The sequence below is a fragment of the Leptinotarsa decemlineata genome, unplaced genomic scaffold, assembly GCF_025532065.1.
Source record: "Leptinotarsa decemlineata unplaced genomic scaffold, Ldec_3_MD MMD2_tig00004307_RagTag_RagTag, whole genome shotgun sequence".
Taxonomy (NCBI): domain Eukaryota; kingdom Metazoa; phylum Arthropoda; class Insecta; order Coleoptera; family Chrysomelidae; genus Leptinotarsa; species Leptinotarsa decemlineata.
The window spans coordinates 9,442,393-9,461,501 of NW_027412606.1; the positions used below are offsets into that span (position 1 = coordinate 9,442,393).

The 19,109-nt window shown below is 34.6% G+C and overlaps 1 protein-coding gene across 1 annotated transcript in view; it reads left to right on the plus strand.

Annotated features, from left to right (window-relative positions):
* The window catches only part of SLO2 (slowpoke 2), a 226,691-nt gene extending 211,719 nt beyond the window's left edge, over nt 1–14,972 (plus strand). The window contains exons 19-21 of the mRNA XM_074178939.1: nt 6,544–6,642; nt 7,194–7,399; nt 13,683–14,972. Of these exons, the coding sequence (XP_074035040.1) occupies nt 6,544–6,642; nt 7,194–7,399; nt 13,683–14,388 (1,011 nt within the window). The 3' untranslated portion in view covers nt 14,389–14,972. The remainder of the gene's footprint in view (nt 1–6,543; nt 6,643–7,193; nt 7,400–13,682) is intronic.
* The last annotated feature ends 4,137 nt before the right edge of the window (nt 14,973–19,109 follow it).

A 19,109-nucleotide genomic window follows, 5' to 3' on the forward strand; every position in this document is an offset into this window, starting at 1 on the left:
ATAACTCTTGGCTGCTGATCGTCTTCACTTGTTGTAGAAGTAGTAGGGATTTTATGGACAGTGGCGGTTGTAATTAGAAGGTTGTTATCGAGTATTGGGTATAATAATTCAGTAATGGGCTGTGGCTCTTGAAGTAGGGTGTTTGGAGTATTTTTAGACTGGGATAATGTGTTCTGTGAGGTGCACTGGTATGCTTGGTGCCCAGCTTGTTTACATCTGAAACACAAATGGTTTTCTGCAGGAAGAAATATTCTATATTACACTTCGTCATATTGTAATTCAATGTATTCAGGAACCTGTGATTTTTCTGGAGGATAAATATAATCTTGCCTTCGAAAACTGAGAATATGGCTGTATGCGGGATTGTTTGCACTTTTGTAACATCAAAATGAAGGTATATACGAGTTTACAGCTCATTATCTCTCATACCGAGATGAAACCTCTAATATGACTGGACTGATACTCTTAACTAGTGTATCGTTGTTATTGATGACATTTGGTGATAAATTGGTGAAGTGAAATGAAACATTTAGGCATTACGAACATTGAAGCAATGTGCAATTGTTATTTCTGTTTCTAGTAATGAATGATTTGAAATTGTTGAAAATATCGTTAAAATTGTATTGTGTTTGCAACATAATACATAGGGTCACATTGCAAATGATCCACTGTATGGTTCCTAAGTTTTTTTAATTCAATAAAATGAGTTCATAATATTCACTCACACAAGATCTGTTTCAAATATAATGACAACTATGTTAGAAGCATACAGGGTGTAACTAAATAAGTGTAAAACTTTTAAGGAGGTGCAAGCAAAAAATTATTTTACGAACAACTACAGAGATACATCGTCATAAATGCGAAAATACGAAACTAATCTATCTAGTAGGTCGCTATTAGCAATAGTGACAATTGAATTGGTATGACGCTATCAGTTTGTAAATTTTCGAAATTGAATAAATATAAATTGTGTGTTGTTGTTCTGTTCCTAACTTGTTACTTTAATAATTCACTTGTTATTGAAATGGCATACACAGATGAGGAAATGACTGATATGCATTACGTTTACGGTCTGTCGCAAGGGAATGAGTTAGAAGTTTCTAGAAGATATGCTGAAATGTATCCTCAACGGCAGCATCCTTCACATAGAATATATGCTCGACTTCATCAACGATTACGAGGATATGATTTATTCGACCAAAAAAACGCAGGATTGTGGTCACCATTGAGAAGTACGAACACCACAGCTTGAAGAAGCAGTACTTAATTTGATTGAAGAACAATCCAACACCAGTACTAGGAAGACTGCTTTCCAGCTGAATGTTGATCATATGACGGTATTTCGAATTTTAAGAGAACAACTTACCCTTACCCTTACCATCTGCAACGAGTACAGACACTGTTATCGCGAGACTTTCCGAACTGTCTTGAATTTCGCAATTGGATGCTGGAAATGATTAGAAGAAATTGTGACTTTCTGAAGACTTTCTGAACAACCTACTACCAGTACTAGAAAGATTGCTTTTCAGCTAAATGTTGATCATATGACGGTATTTCGAATTTCAAAAGAACAACTCTTATACCTTTACCATCTGCAACAAGTACAGGCACTGTCACCGCGAGTCTTTCCGACCGTCTTGAATTTTGCAATTGGATGCTGGAAATGATCAGAAGAAATTGTAACTTTCTGAAGACGATAGAATTCACAGACGAATGTAGTTTTTCTCGGGACAAGATTATTAATTTTCATAATTACCACATATGGGCTGATAAAAACCCTCACGCTATTGTCGAAACTAACCATCAAGAACAGTTTTCTCGCAACGTGTGGCTCGGAGTTATTGGGGATGATTCAATTGGGGCTCATTTTCTACCTACTAGATTAAATGGTGAGGCATACGTTCAATTTTTAAGAGAAGTGCATCCAGTACTGCTGGAGAAAATTATTTTGGGCGTCAGAAGGGACATGTTTTTTATGCATGATGGGGATCCCACCCATTTTAGTCAAGTAGCACGTCAGCATTTAACTGAACATATGCCAATCGGTGGATAGGTCGAGGAGGACCACAGAACTGGCCCGCTCGATCCCCGGATCTCAATCCTCTCGATTTCTCTATTTTGGGCCATTTACAGCATTTGATTTATCGTACTCCTGTTCGCGATGTAGAAGCCTTAAGAAACCGCATCATCGATGCGTGCAGGGTAATCAGGGTTATTAATTAATTAGTTTTGTTTATTACCCTTCAATCGTTCAATGCAGGTACTAACTACAAAAAAACAGTAAATCCAGTTCGCATTTATGACGATGTATCTCTATAGTTGTTCGTAAAATAATTTGTTGCTGCGATCTGATTTATTTTGGGCAAAAAACCCAAGAGACATTTTTTGTTTAGAATGAATAAGGCTATCGGAAATGAATTTTTGAATGGTAAACAAATAATAAGACAAAAAGTACATTGGAAATAAATTTTAGGGGTTGCGTTTTCCACCCTTTACAACCATGGGGTAAACTAAATAAATTACTGGCTAAGTGTCTTTTTCGTAGTACAAAACGTCAGGTTGATTTTAGTATTGTAACATTTTCAGTGCTTGTGAAAAAAATTGTTATACAAATTATATGTGCCCCCTTTAAGGGGCTGTATCTTAACAAGGGATGCTCCTATGAAGTTTCATTATATGAAAGGTCCTATCTTTTTTTCGATGAAGAATCACCTCCCTAAATGTTTTACACTCATTCAGTTACACCCTGTATATGCACGAATCCATCTCCTTCATTCAAGGTGAAATTTGGCATTTCACGGAAATAAAATTGATTATATTCAGTATTACCCAATTGAAAAAAGATGGCTGCGAAAACTATTTTCATAAAATTCATGGTATATTTTTGAAAATCAAGTTGACCTCAACTACTTATCAAGACATATGGGAGCAAAATCAATATTATCATGACCATTTCGTTATGCGCTGAAGAGTCATACACAACTTTTTTCATAATCGACAGTTCAACCCGTCGATTATAACAGTTTGAACTGTTAATTATATATAATTGTTCAGCTATATTCGAAAGTTGAAAGTGTCCTTCACAGTATGAAACATGAATTATAGGTGATCGACAATTTAAGCTTTTGATTATAATTATTCTATAGTTCAAACTGTTGGAAAGCCCTATTTGTCGAATATTTTTAATCAGCTGTATTCTACAATTCAGTTCAGTTGGTCACGATCGAAAGTCTGAACAATCGATTATAGATGCTGGATAGTTTAAACTGTCGATCAACCATAACTGTTAAGTATATCAATTTTGTGGAATTGGCTGTGGTGGTAGTGCGCCCGACTCACGTTCGGAAGATCGTGAGTTCGATTCCCGCCTCGACCAGATATTTTTCTCGAGAGAATTTATCTGGTTGAAGCTGGAATAATTCTGCAACCGTGTTAGGTATCACACATTAAAAGGTAAGACCTCGATAGTCCTTAGCCCGCAAAAGTTTCTCAACTTCTGAGAGTTGTCGTTCGTATGGGGGAGACAGCTGATTAACGGAGAAACAGATTTGAACAGATTCAAACAGAATCAATTAGCTTTTTTCGACAGTTGGAACTATCGATCACAGGTAATCGACAGTTTGCTCTGTTGATTATAAAATAAAAAATCTATGTGGTCTTTTAACGACTTTGTGCAGAACAAAACTGTGTATCACTTAGATAAATTCAGAAATGAAGCTTCAATTAACAATTCATTTCTATAATAATTCCTAGGTCAATTGTTCATAAAATTGCAATACGGTCGAGGAACTGATAGAATAGAATTTTCCGCACAGAAGAACTAAATTACACAGTGTGTCCGCAAAGTATGGAATGGATTCGATATTTCCAAAACCAAAGGTCGTTTTACAAAAACCTGAAACACATCGATTTTCAATTTTAATGTTCTACATTTCACAACAAAATATTATTATACAGGGTGATCCATATTGATGTGATGACGTCATCAGTTTTTTTATGCAACACCCTGTATTTGGTGTCCGTTTTAGATAATTCGTAACGAGCTGATTCCAAAAAGGTATAATACTTGGGGTCTAATCGACATAATTTGAAAGATGTGTGCTTAGAAAATAAATTTTAACGATGTCTAATGAAAGTAGAAATTAATTAATTGTTTTATATTTTTTTCTAATGTTAATTCAACAATGAGAAAGTAATCCAGTAATAAATACTTGACTTCATTTTAAATGTTCGAACTGTAGTCCTTGCTGTATTTGACAGTAACCTAAACGTTGAATCAATTCTTGTCGAACCTTGTTTATGATTTCTTGAGAAATATTGTTTATTTTTGTTCGAATTTTCTCTTTTAATTCTTGAATATTTGCTGGTTTCATTTTATAAACAACATTCTTCAGATGGCCCCACGGATTTGAGTCTGGCGACCTCGCTGGCCATTCAATATGTCAACGTCTACCAATCCATCGTTTCGTAAACATTTGGTCGAGATACCTTCGAACATCTGCAGCATAATGTGGAGGCACACCATCCTGTTGAAACCACAAACTTTCATCAAAACTTCCAATATTAATTCTACTGAGGAATAAATTAATCAAAGTAGGTACAAAATATCCCCTTAAAAACTGAAGGCCCGTTTAAAGTACCGTCGAAAAAGTAGAGTCCGATGATCCTGTTTCTTACAATGCCAGCGGTTGAAGCCACCATTTAATGTAAAAGTGGCTTTATCAGAAGAAATTATATTTCTTACGAGGAGTCGGCCTTGGTGACAGTTATCCATTATGGTTTCACAAAATTCTATTCTTCTATATGGAGCATCCTCGTTTAATTACTGTAGAAGTTCGATTTTGAAGGGATTTCATTTTTCCAATTTCAATACTTTGTGTACAGTTGTTTTACTGACATTGAAATCACGACTAACCTTACGAACATAAGTGTGCACATCTTCTTCAAAAGCAAGTAGTCGTCAGAAGGACGACCTGATTTGCGTGCATTTTCAACCGAACCAGTTTCTCGAAATTTATTTTCAATCTTACTTACTGCTGACTGCGTTATGCGTCTTTCTCGATATTTTTCATTAAATAAGTTACACACTTCCATCTGAGTTCTTGATCTGTCTCCATAGCCTATCATCATAAGTATTTCATTTCTTTGCTTTACACTTAAATTCATTACTATTTCAAATTAATTCGAAGCAATACTACAGAAAATTCACGAATTGATACAATAACTACTGTCTCATTCAACAGTTACTGAATGTCAATCGAAATAATGAAATTTCACAATAACAAAAAAAAAGCCGCCTAGTTTTTTGAAATTAATAAGAAATACTTGTTAGCATGGATACACTCAAGTACAGCAAGGACTACAGTTCGAACATTTGAAATAACGTCATGTATTTATTACTGGATTACTCTCCCATTGTTAAATTAATCATTAGAAAAAAATATAAAATAATTATTTGATTTCTACTTTTATTAGATATCAATAAAATTTATTTTCTAAGCGCACATCTTTCAAATTCTGTCCGTTATACCCCAAGAATCATACCTTTTCGGAATCAGCTCGTTACGGATTATCTAAAACTGACACCAAATACAGGGTGTTACATTTAAAAAATTACCGATGACGTCATCACAACAATATGGATCACCCTGTATAATGAAATTTCATTTCAAAATGTAGAATAATAAAATTGAAAATCGACTTGTTTCAGGTTTTTGTAAAACGACCTTTGGTTTTGGAAATATCGAACACTGTATATTTGGAATTGTATGTTATTTAGTATTTGAACATTTCGAATTGAAATGAAAAAATTAATTTCGTTGGGGTGAATTTGAGATACCATACTAGAAATCCAGTACATTTTTCATATTTAATTGGTACTCTTTCATACCAATCATCCAGTCTGTTTTCTTATCATCCCGTTCTACAGAATCCGTTATAGCGCCGATGATCTGTGCCGACATGCAGTATCGTTGTTTGATCACATTATACAGTGCTTTTTTGATAACATACCACTTATCTCAGGTGTTTTTCCGTGGCCATTTTCAGAAAAAAAATCATATGGATATGTCATCTCCTACTCGTCTCAACTTTAAATCAATTGGACTTTTCTGGTGAACAAAACAATTTTTAATTCTCATTAATGATTGATAGATCATTTCAGCAAATCTTGTATTTTCTCCTTTTTCATACGATTTTCGCCAAAAAAAATTATCTATTCTAACGGAACCAAACAAACTACAAAAGTTATATGTTTGCATTTGTGAACAAGAATTTAGTTATACCAAAGGGTAATATTCACAAAATACAATCCTTGCTCATTCTTTCTTATTATTGATCGATTAGAAAACCAATGACTGTCTTGCTAATGCAGGTCCTGTCATTTTCTATTCCTTGAGAATTTTATGAAAATAATGAACACTCAAAGTCACTGTACCACGTGTTATTTATCTTCACTATGACTTTCAATTCTCATATGGACTTTGAAAATGTTCAGACTGAAAAAGTAGTTGCACGTACTTAGTTTGAGGCATTTTCCGCTAGATTGACGAGGATATTGGAGCGGATAGAGTAGGTGTTACTTATCGACCGAAAGAGGGGACCAATTGTCTGGGATGTACCACCAACAGACGAAACTCAATGGTAAGTAATTTTCTATTTCTATTTTCGAAATGGTCTTCAAAATTATCAGGAGTCTGATAAACTAATTGCGACGTTGACCTGACTCTTCTTTAAAATGTGCTTCGCAAATTCACTCCACTCGTTTGATTTCAATACGAGTGACTTTCTTATATGTAGTATGTGATGAAACATGGGAGATATAAATACCACTCAGCGAAGTGGATGTTATAGTCAAAATATATATTTATGAAATCTTTGTTTTCGATACATACGACAGTAATCTCTAATTTTGAGGCTTTTCAATCTTCCTAACTCTTCTTGTATCTGGTATGACTTTTTAGACCACTTGTTTTTTTTTGGGATTATCATTTATATCATTGAATGTAGGATTTTGAAATATTTCATGGCCAGATAGTTCAAAATATATATGAAAAGAAAAAGAAAGAGTGATTTCTCATTACAAACCTGAACTGGGTCATTAGTTTTTTGTGTCCTAGGATTGCTAGACTATTTTCAACTTTATGGCTATGAAACAATAATATTCACTAATCTTTCCCCTTTTTTTATTCCAGTACTCAACAAATGGGAATGACGAGGCCAAAGATAATCACAATCAGCAAATTGAGCGAGCAGAAATTGCAAATCTGGTGAGATCGAGAATGGAGAGTTTGAACTTGCCAACCATCGATTATAATGATGTTAGTGAAAAACGAAATAGTTTATCATATGTGATCATCAACCCAAGTTGTGATCTGAAATTGGAGGAAGGTGACATAATGTAAGTTTATTTTCTGATTGTTGAGCAGATTACTTGAATACGAGAACCCGTTCATGACGAAATTCAATTGAAAAATCAGTATTCAAAATCGAAAATAAAAAATGAAGAATAGATGATGATCCATGGAACATGAAAAATGAAAAATTAAACTTCATATGTTTGTATACCACTTGTATTTTGTATCTGCCATCACTGCAGAGGTACTATACGTGAAAAAACTGAGCTTCACAGACATTACAGTCCCAAGTGATTCTTTCTATCCTCACAGTCATAAATCAGCAGCCTACGATTCAATGTTTCAGCAATCTTGTTACCTTTGTCTGCTAACAATCTAGATGTGGAAATTCAAATTGTCATACAGATAGGACATGATGATGGTTTCAACGCAGACACAATCCAGAAGTTACTCAGAGAACAAAGCCTCAAATTTACGTACAAATAAATGTACACCCAGATCAAACAATCAGAAATCAAATCAAATCAAATCAAATCAAATTATACTTTATTGTCCAAGATAACAATTCTCATGACAAAGCATACAGTCACCATAATAACATCACAAATATACAGTTAGCAAGGAGATCATAAATACACATAAATTCACACTTACAATAAGCGGACATAATTACATATACAAAAGCAAGAAGATTTACACCACTAAGCCAAATAACATTGAACAACAAAACTACGATGTGCCAATTAAATGAATAAAGTAACATGCCGGAAAAACAAACATTTTGTACATGAAATTACAAGGAGTACCTCTAAATATATAAAGAATTAAGCATACGTTATATGATCGCCGCCAAAGATAGAGATCTCAGCAAAAAGAATCCTGAAAGCATTCTTCCAGGGTATAGTAGGCCCTTCCAACTATGAGCGTTTTTACAGATTTTCTGAACTTGTCTTCGCTTTTGATGACACGCAAGGTTAGAGGAAGGTGATTGAAAATTTTCTTGCCCTCAAAAATTAGAGAGTTGCGAATTAAGGTTGAGGAGGGAATTGGAAGCGAGATCAAGTGAGAGGAGCGAGTGTTATAGGTTGACTCAGAAGTAATTATAGCTTGGTATTTCTTGTGCATGAGGCAAGCCATTTCCAAAATGTAGATACAAACCAATATCAGAACTCCATGTTGCATAAACAAGGGACGACAGGATTCACGGTAATCAGAACTACATAGGTATCTAATTGCCCTTTTTTGGAGAGTGAATACTCTTTGAAATAAATACTGAGCACAAGCGGCCCAGAAGCAGATTCCATAACGAAGATGAGATTCTATTAGTGCGTAGTATACGTTCTTCGCTATACCCAAATTCAACTCATTAGCAACGACACGAACCGCAAAGCAACCTGAAGCTAATCGATTGCATAGTTTTGTAATATGGTTACCAAACTTCAATTTATTATCAATCAGAAGCCCCAGAAATTTATTATCCGTAGAAATGGAGATTTGTTCCTTGTCCAAATAAACATCATCTAAGTCGTCTTTGAATGTTATGATATTTGTTTTGCTTATATTGAAAGTTAGAAGATTGGAATCACACCAATTCTTAACGTTTTCTATATCTATGCTTATGTGGTAGTTGAGCTCTGAAGAGCTTTTGTTGTGCCATAGAATCGATGTATCATCTGCAAAAATAGTAATTTCACCATTGATGTCTAAGTTGGTGAGGTCGTTAATATAAATGAGAAATAGAGTCGGGCCCAAAACTGATCCTTGAGGAACTCCACTCTCAATTACTTGCTTTCCAGACTTACTACCATTAAATAATACAATTTGGCCACGCTCCGATAATTACGACCTGAGCCAGGACAGTACCGTGCCTCGAAACCCATAAACTTCAAGTTTGCGGAGCAGTATTCCATGATTTACGCAGTCGAATGCCTTTGATAAATCACAAAATATCGCCGCCGCAGCCTCTCGTTCATTTAAATTAATATAAAGAGATTCTAAGAAAGTGAAAATGGCGTCCTGAGTGTTCTTAGAACATAGAAATCCATATTGGCGGTTACGTAGAATATTAATTTTTTTGAGAAATGCTGTCATTCTCCTCTTCATAATTTTCTCGACAATTTTTGATAGAACAGGTAGTATAGAAATTGGTCTGTAGCTGGAAGGCGACTCGAAATCACCACCCTTGTGAAAGGAAATGGTAGTTGCCAATTTGAGGCATGACGGAAATGTCCCACGGGACAACGACAAGTTAATTGCTTCAGCTAGTACATTCAGAGCTATATCAGGTAATTTGAGAAGGATATTCAATGAAATATCGTCCCATCCCGAGGAGGATTTGTTTTTTATTTCACTCATGACTTCTTTCACTTCGATAAAATCAGTTGGTACAAAAAAGAAATTTGGTTGGAGCGGTAATCTGTCCAAATATGAGAGCGGATCAGACTTACGGGAAATTTTAGATTTTCTGCGACGGAGCAATAGTAAGTATTCAATTCGTTGAGTTTTAGGTTTGTGTTTACTGTATCAGACTTGTGTTTTCCTCTCAAGAGATGTACAATCTTCCAAGACTTGTTTTGAATAGTTTTAGATAGAGAAATTCTGCTAGCGTAGTAATTATTCTTAGCTACTTTCATAACTGTTCTATAAATAGTTCTATATTTATTGAAGTAACTGAAAAACTCCGCATTGTCTCTTGCCACATGTTTTTTGATTTTGTGAAGGGATCGCATATTTTTTGCTGAATCAGATATCCCTTTTGTTATCCATGGTTTTTTCTTTCTGCTTCTCTTTCTTTCAAAAAAATTGTAACTTTCACATATTTTGGTGCGCACAGACAATTGCGGGATTTCTCAGGAGAATAACAAAGTGGAAATGGCATTCCGAGCACATTCCAAGTGATCTAGTTTTCTTTTTGATGAAATGGACGAAATGGAGAAATCTGGAGTTCAAAAGTATAAGTTCTGGAATGTAATAAGTTTTATGTGGGACAATGTGTCAGAAATTTTTCATAACGGTGTGCTGAACATGGAAGGTCCCTCAGGCTAGTTGAAAATCATTCGACGTTTCCAAACCATTTTTTGGAATGCAACTACAAATTCCCTAATCTCAACGATACTGAAATTTCGCACTACGCAGGCAAGGGATGAAAACTCAATTAGAAAATTCATGAGTATGAACATTTCGCATGTAACCTACTAAATGACCAAATCGACCTGGTCTACTCGCCAGTTTTCAGATAAGCGAACCCACGTTGTCACACTAAAACAAAATTCTGGTATTAAAGTCATTAAAAACCGTCTGTTATTACCTGTAGTGGTACATAGATATATAAAAGTTGACAGTGTTAATTACTTCAGTTTATTTTATCAGTTTAAAAATATCGTTGCAGGACAACATTGCAGTAACGGTGGTATAGAAACATAGGAAGTTTCATTTCTCATTTTGCATGATGATATCCTAACTACGTAATGACGGCTACATCCATCAATTTATGTAGAACATGAAATTATTATTATTCGTATTTGTTCAATTCGCGGATCTACAAAAATATTGAATTCATTCAATTTCAACAATTGAAATAGTGTTACTTTCAGTAAAATTTAATTTTCAAAGATATTCAATCGTTGATTTTTTGCTTGAATGTTCTGTCTTCAGTATTATTGGTGATACATTTTCGTGAAATATAACACAACACTTCTATATTGAACATCACTTGTTTTTTGTACCTAAATCGGAAAAAATTAAAAAATTAATTGAACATTTTTTTCTTCATATTACTCAGTGATTACTCAAGTAACATCATTTCGACTTGATTCAAAATACATATATGGTTGAATAAACCTAATATTCAGCACTTGAGGTTCACTTTATTCAGTAATCTGGACATTATCAAACATTAATTATCCAGAGTTTGTGTAAGTGAAATTTTTACCTTTCATTTAGTATACTGTGTAGAAATCATGTGATTGATATCTGACTTAATTCCAAAATGAATATGTGGAATACAAACTGAGTGAAGAAAAGTGTTTTTTGTATAATTCAGTGTTCATATAGAAGTATTTGTTTCGAAAGAATTTTTCTTTCATGTAATTCAATGTTTATATGAAAGAAGCTGTTTCAGAAGGATTTTTTTTCATGTTTGTGTGTATGTATAAAGTTAATTTTTTTCGAAATTGATTGCTTCCTTCTTTCCTTTGGAAGATTCCCACATTTTTTTGTATCAAGATGGTGTACTAGAGAGCCAAAAACTTTTTTTTCCAAAAAATTATTCACTTTTATAATATAACCCATCAAATGTAATCTTTTTGAATTCTCCGGGACGATTCAAAGAAGAAATTGTAATAGTTCAAAAAAATCTCTCTTCTGTACTATACTTTTTTTTACGATTTCAAATGATTGATTATACAGGGCTGTTCAAATTCGTTTCTTCACATGCGGATCTCGTAAACGATGAGAGATAGTGTCGAGAAAATTGTGGCAAAGTTGTGTATTTTAGAGACCTATTCAATGATGTGAAGAAATCGAATATAGCTCTTTTGGTTCTGGAGATATACAGGAAAAACCAAAAAATCTCAAATTATTTTTTGCCTATATCTTCTTTATTCGCAGGCATATTGAAAATCTGTCCATATTTTGCTATTGGCACTTGATGTGGGCTCTCAGACTATATCCATGAATCTTTCATACAGGGTGTCATCTGACTTGGGGACGTTCACTTCATATTGAGAAATTAAATTGAATTTAATATTTTGGAATTTTTTGGTAATATTCGATTATAATTGTATGAATTATTCCCTTTCAAATTACGGCCCTGAAAATTGGTTAACTGAGTTGAATGAAAACATAATAGCAACTTTCACGTCTCCCTATGTGTCGTATAGTTTTTCGACAGTTTTTTTTTCATTTTTAGGTACCTATTCATATTTTTTCCATTGCTCTGAGCGTTTTCTATAATGAACTTCAAATAAGAAAACCTTTTATGATTATTTGAAACATATCTGCATATATTATATGTGTTTTAATAAGCAGAAAAAGGAATGATAGCAATAATAACATCCGAAACGAACACTATAATTGTAATGAAAATTGAAATGAAGTAATTTATATAGGTACCAAAAAAAAATTGTGTCGCAATAAATGTTAGAATTGGAGTCCTTCCATTTCGAGACATTTTTAAACTCGGTTTTTCATATTATTCATTGCCCTCAATACACTTATTTGCTGCATTGTTGCGAAATCATTCAAAATCCTCAATCTCGAGTCTTTCACATTTTCTATCTCTTTGCCAGCGTAAATCCTATTTTTCAATGTCCCCCATAAAAAATAGTCCAAAATAATAAGATCTGGTGATCTTGCAGACCATCTTATTGTCCCATTACTCGTCTCGAAATAGAAGGACTCCAATTCGAACATTTATTGCACAAATAATTTTTTTGTGTATATAAGTTACTTACTTCATTTCAATTTCCATTATAATTATAGTGTTCGTTTCGGATGTTATTATCGCTACCATTTTTTTTCTGCTCATCGAAACACATATATTATATTCTTCTTGTAGATATGTTTCAGATAATCATAAAAGGTTTTCTTATTCGAAGTTCATTGTAGAAAACGCTCAGATCAATGGAAAAAATATGAATTGGTACTCAAAAATGAAAATAAACTTTCAAAAAACTCTACGGTACATAGGGAGACGTGAAAGCTGCTATTGTGTTTTTATTCAACTCAGTCAACCAATTTCCAGGGCCGTAATTCAAAAGGGAATAATTCACCAAATTATAATTGAATATTACCGAAAAATCGCGAAATATAAAATTGAATTCAGTTTCTCAGTATGAAGTGAACATATGCGATCCAAAAACTACAACAAAAAATACAGGTCCGTATTTAAAAGTTCCAAGATGGGGGTGGCCCAAGTTAGATGGCACCTTGTATAAAAGATTCATGGATATATTCTGAGAGCCCACATCAAGTGCCAATAGCAAAATGTGGACAGATATTCAATATGTCTGCGAATAAAGAAGATATAGGCAAACAAATAATTTGGGATTTTTTGGTTTTTCCTGTATATCTCCAGAACCAAAACAGCTATATTCGATTTCTCTACATCATTGAATAGGTCTCTGAAATACGCAACTTTGTCATAATCCAACCGACACTCTATCTCTTATCGTTTACGATATCACCATGTACAGAAACGAATTTGAATAGCCCTGTATTTCACTGTAATGAATGCAACTCTCACCTCTTCAATCATTTCATATCGAAACTGAGAAAAAACATTCACTCTTCTCAATTCTATATTTCAATGTTCACTTTTATTTTCAGATATTTGGTTCGACCAAGTCCATTTTCTGCTCAAAAAACTTTCGAGAGACACAACAGCAGACGAAAATCAAATATAAGCTTCTGTTCGCAAACTCTGGTGAATCAAATGGCTACCAACTCACAATCAGGAAGTCGGCGGGGATCAGGTCTTGGTCTCTCCGGATATCAATACCCAAGACCACCACCACTCGCCACCACTAAATCGAATTCGCTGTCGCTACCAGATAGCCCAACAGTGACAGGTTACCAAAGAGGCCGTTCAAATAGCTTGCGGGTCATAGACGATATTTTATTGCGCAGATCAAATTCACTCAGACAAGGACTTCCTAACGTTGGGAATGCTAGAAGAAAAAGTAGTTTAGAGGACGTTGGTTTGAGCCACTTCAGTACAAACTATTCCAATACCATCAAAATCGCATTGAATGGCGGTATAGGTTTAGAAGTGACTCCACCAGAGGAAAATACTCCTCCCGTAATTAGCAGTAACACTTCTTTGTTGGTGAACTCTTCTATACCATCCGTGCTAAACGCCCAAAGTCTGGCCCAGAGTGGCCTACCCGGTTTCTGTAACTCTGTGTCCCAGCCTCCGATCAACTTGTTCAGTAGTGTGCCTAATCAGGGATACGTTGATGCAGGGGGTCAGCAACAAATGGCTCTACCCCCTTCCTCGACGGATCCACAACATTTACAGGGTACGATAGTATGATACAATCTCATGTGGGGGAGAAGAATGGGTAGCTTGAGAAAAAAGTGGCTCTAGATCTTCTAACTTCCACAGTAGATGTTCTGGGTTAAAAGGGGTAAATGAATTAGTGAATGTATTTCAGTCTCAGAAGTAGAAATCAGGCATTTACGTTTGAAGTCCCTAATTGCTTTATAAATTCTTGATACATTTTGATTTTCTATCAAGCTGGCATTTTTGTGAGTTCACCAAATTGAAACTTAGATTTGTGAATATGGAAAAAAACATTGTAACATCTATTACTCATAATATTCTCCACGGTATGTCTGGAGACACTGAGAAATCTGTGAACGTGTGAGGAATTACTCCCGAAGTTTTGGTGGCTTCATGCAAATATTTGGATATAATAACAAGTTGTCATTGAAAAACTTTTATTAATGTTCTGTTTGTATATAAATTTGAAGTCAGCGAATGATTTGATGATTCAATGTTTAAAAACTGGTAATTCTGAAACGGAAAACTTTTTTATTTTAGTTGAATATGATCCATTTTCAGCAACGGTTTAGTATGGTGTTCATGTACAAAATCAATACAAAACGGTTAAGGAGCATTTCGGAGCATTTCAAAATTCAGAAAACTGAATTAGCTCTATCCCAAGATCACATCTATCAATAATATAACAAATTTATTATCATTTTGATTCAAGAGTACACTTAACAAAATAGTTACTTTTATTTCTACTTTGGATGAATAATGTTTATCTCTGTTGAATGTTTTTCATTGTTGCTAATTTTTTTGCCTTTTCGAAGTTTTTTTTTGAAACTGAAAGTTATTTAATAATAAAATTATTATAAAATATGGTAGATGGGAGGTTAACCTTTGTCATTTTCTCTTAAGCTAAACAAAACTATGGTAAATTTTTCACAGTCTCATTTTTGTTATTATCCTTTCAACTCTGTATTAATCGAAAGGCAGGCAGACCTAGAAAGAAATAGGAGTTTGAGAAAAAATTGACCTCATACCTTATAACTTTCAAAGTAGGTGTACTATTTAGATGAGGGTAATCGAATTAGTGAATATAATTTAGTTTCATACTCATTGGTATGAAAACAGTTTGTTACTCTTCAAATTTTCATCACGCTGGCATTTGTGTGTGTTCCTCGAATTTGAATGTGAAACCCTACATCAGTTGAATCAGAATATCGAATTTATACGTTGGCTTCACTCTCCTATTACGTTTCATAGAGGTGAAGAGAGAATTCACCAATGGATAAATGAAATAATCAAGTATCAGCTCATGGAAAAAAGATTGATAAGACTTCTAGTGAAATGAACCTCGACTATATTTCATGGCTTTTTTATTCGTTGACGGAAACAAATTTGGGATGAAACCATAAATAGTAGTTCCTTTGAAATATGGGCTTTCTGATTCATTCATTATCATAATACACGGCAAATACAAAATATAGCTTCCCAACTATACGAAAGCAAATTTGGTCAAAATTTTATATTTCATGATGGCGTTGATTTATATAATGAAATATGAATTAAATAATGCGAAAAATATAATTTTATGGAATTAAAAACACAACTGGAAAGATGAATCTTGAAATATCTTGACGAATTTCTAGTTTCAGATATTCTTATTGTTTTTTAAATTTTTTATATTATTTTCAGTATGTTTTTTTTCCTTAATCTATATGTTATATTGTCCCTACTATAAACATATAATGTTTCTTGGGATTTGATTTGATTAATGAATTTATTATTATTCAAGATAGGCTTTATTTGCCAAATAATAATTTCTGTTTCTACAAAGATTGTTACTTTTTTATTCATTTTTCCTACTGTGTGATGCAGTATTCTAGAGAATCTTTATAAAATCAAGAAATGAAAAGGTTTTTCAACTAATCATTTTTATATTTCCATAATTCGAATATAAATGTATATCAAAATATAAATATCGAATATTTTCAATAGAATTCTACCAAAAGTAGTAGGTCCGAAAAAAATTATGATTTCAATCCTGTAAAAACTTTTGATTTCCTATAATTTAACGTGAACGAAAGGCATTTTCAAAGGAATTGAATGCAACCGACCGATATCTAATGAAAATTCCTATTGAAATTTACTAATACAGTTCACAACATAAGAAGGTTTTACAAAAACCGCTACATGTGTTTCATTCCATAATGACTCTTCAATCTATAATGACTAGGTATTGTATAGCGAAAAACGTGTCGCGGTTTCCCTAAAACCTTTATGAATCGAAAATCGTATGTTCAGAATGGCTAATTCTGAACTTTCACTGTGAGTTGTCATTTCAATAATAAATGAAAACCAGTTTTTATTCTATTTGAACTATTGTTTGTTAAATGTAAGATGTATGGACTTCTATTATCTGGAAACTCAACTGATTTGTAATTTCTGAAATAAATTGAAACATAAAACATCCAGAAATAACTAAACATATTGTTGAGTTACTAGACAACAAAAAATGATATTACCAAAATGTGGAGGAATGAAATATGAAAATATAAGACATAACTGTTCATCACCCAAAGATTATTGTACATACCTAGCCATTGAAATGTCGTGAAGTAGCTTGATTTGAAATCTTACATCTTATTTTTTACCCATTCAATCAATGATAACATCATATATTATTTACGTTTCAGTCAGTCCCTTTCATAAAGGGCCGATCATCAGTGCTACCTATTTTTTTTAATGGGTAGTGAATAAACATGAAAATAGTTACATGTAGGATTGACGTTATCACTTTATTCATTAAAACGAATTAAAATAATAATTTGGTCAAATTATGGCTATCCATGATAATAATCAAACAATTTTCGCAAAAATGTTCTATTTTAGATGCGTTCTGCGTCTTTTTCGTTGCAAACTCCACGTGCCAGGTTTGTATCTCTCCATCTAATCTACTGAGAAAAGTATTAGTTTTGGTTATCACTCCTGCTCTCTCTACGTCGGTTGTCACATTCTCCAAATCGTCTGCGAAACCCACTATGTATGTTCCTGCAGGCCTTTTTGTTTTGATAACTGGGTCGTAAAATACGTTTCCAGTGAAGGGCCTTGTGGAATTCCTGCAGTCACATCGACAGATTCCCTCCTTATTTTCTTCGGTTTCTGGTGTAATGTCACTAATTTCGTACCCTCGAGCAGCTAGAGGGGAAATTGGTCCGTCCCTGCAGAGTCCCACATGCTGAAATAAAGCTACAGTCATTTCCAGGGGGCATTATCAAATCACCCCTGCAAGATTGTGCTGAACCTTGGTATTAAGGGACGCGGTGACCGCTCTTCCATTCCATGGGCAGAAGAATGGCCGTGAGATGAGAGGATGCAACCGCATTCCCTGCATCAAGTTAGTTTGAAATTTAAATTACCCCAGCCCCCACATGATCCGATGACCTATAGGCAGGGAGAAAAAAAGAGTTGGCCAAGTGAGAGATGACAACTCGGCTAAAGAAATCCTAAGATCACAAGCCCTGCAAGTATTTCTAAAAGGATCATTTTTTCGAAGGTTCCCTCTCTAGTTTTGTGGGACACAGGCACGCCACGAGTAGACACTCAATGATCTTGCCGGTAGAGAGGCTTTTGTATTAGTTTTACACCGCCTGTTTCGCCGTCCACACCTTCTTTTGGCGGTGAGCATATCCAAGTGAAGAACCCTTCATGAGCAACACACGATAGTGATTTTTCCTTTCCCTTGTAGAGTGACACTTCTCAAAGTCGCGGAAACCCATCTCTTGCCATTTTCGGTACCTATAATTATCATTTTACCACCATTTTCTCAGATACTTCTTATGTTCGCATTTGTCGTTTGGTGGTCAGAGGTGTTCAAATTATCCAAACCTCCTTTCAACGACGGTCAAGAACGAAGTGACTCCAAAACGAGTTTGTATACCCCGGTGGAACCCCTCCTCTCCTTCTCCATCACGTTTCCCCACTTGTTCAGTATTTTCACCTCATTTTCTTACTTCGTCCAGTTAACTGTTCAGCATTAGTCCTATTCCTATCTCCTTTATAAGGAGATAGGAATAGGACTAATAAGTGCTTTCGCAGCCTTCTTCATATTCCACTAAGGATGTCATCATATTTCTCATTCCAGATATTCTTTCCATTTTCCTTCTCATAACTACTTCTGTCACTTTCCCATATAGTGCAATGGAATGGTGTGATCGACATAATCTGAGTTTTTACACTGAGGAGAAAATTCTGAGTCTGCTCTTGCTCGACTAAATATAAACTTCCTGAAACAGTCTTGCTCAGAATGTGCCTGAGTTGTGAAATAATCGATTTTCTCGTATGGTGTCTTGATCCACACTTCTATTTTCAGAATCCATCTATAGGTCCACCTACTATATTTGCCATTCACCCATGCTACTTGCCAATGAACTTGGAGATTTGATCCAGCATCAATTCTCGGTAATCGACGTTCTCTCCTTCGATCAGGAGGCCGATTGGCGGTACCTCTGCTCTTTTAGATGATATCGTCCTATAGACTGAACAAAACCCGTATGCACATATTCCGCTGAATACCTGCAAGCTTCGAGACTAGCTTACGGTTTTGTGTTACTGCCAGGCTGCAGTGGAAGTGTAATACGCCCAGGAAAACTCTTGTTTCAGAAGCCCTAGGTCCTTTTTTGTTTGGCAGTAATCCCCATAGTGCTGTGAGTGGTTTTCATACTTTCTGAAAAGCTCTGCTGACATGTTCAGCGAAAGGAAGT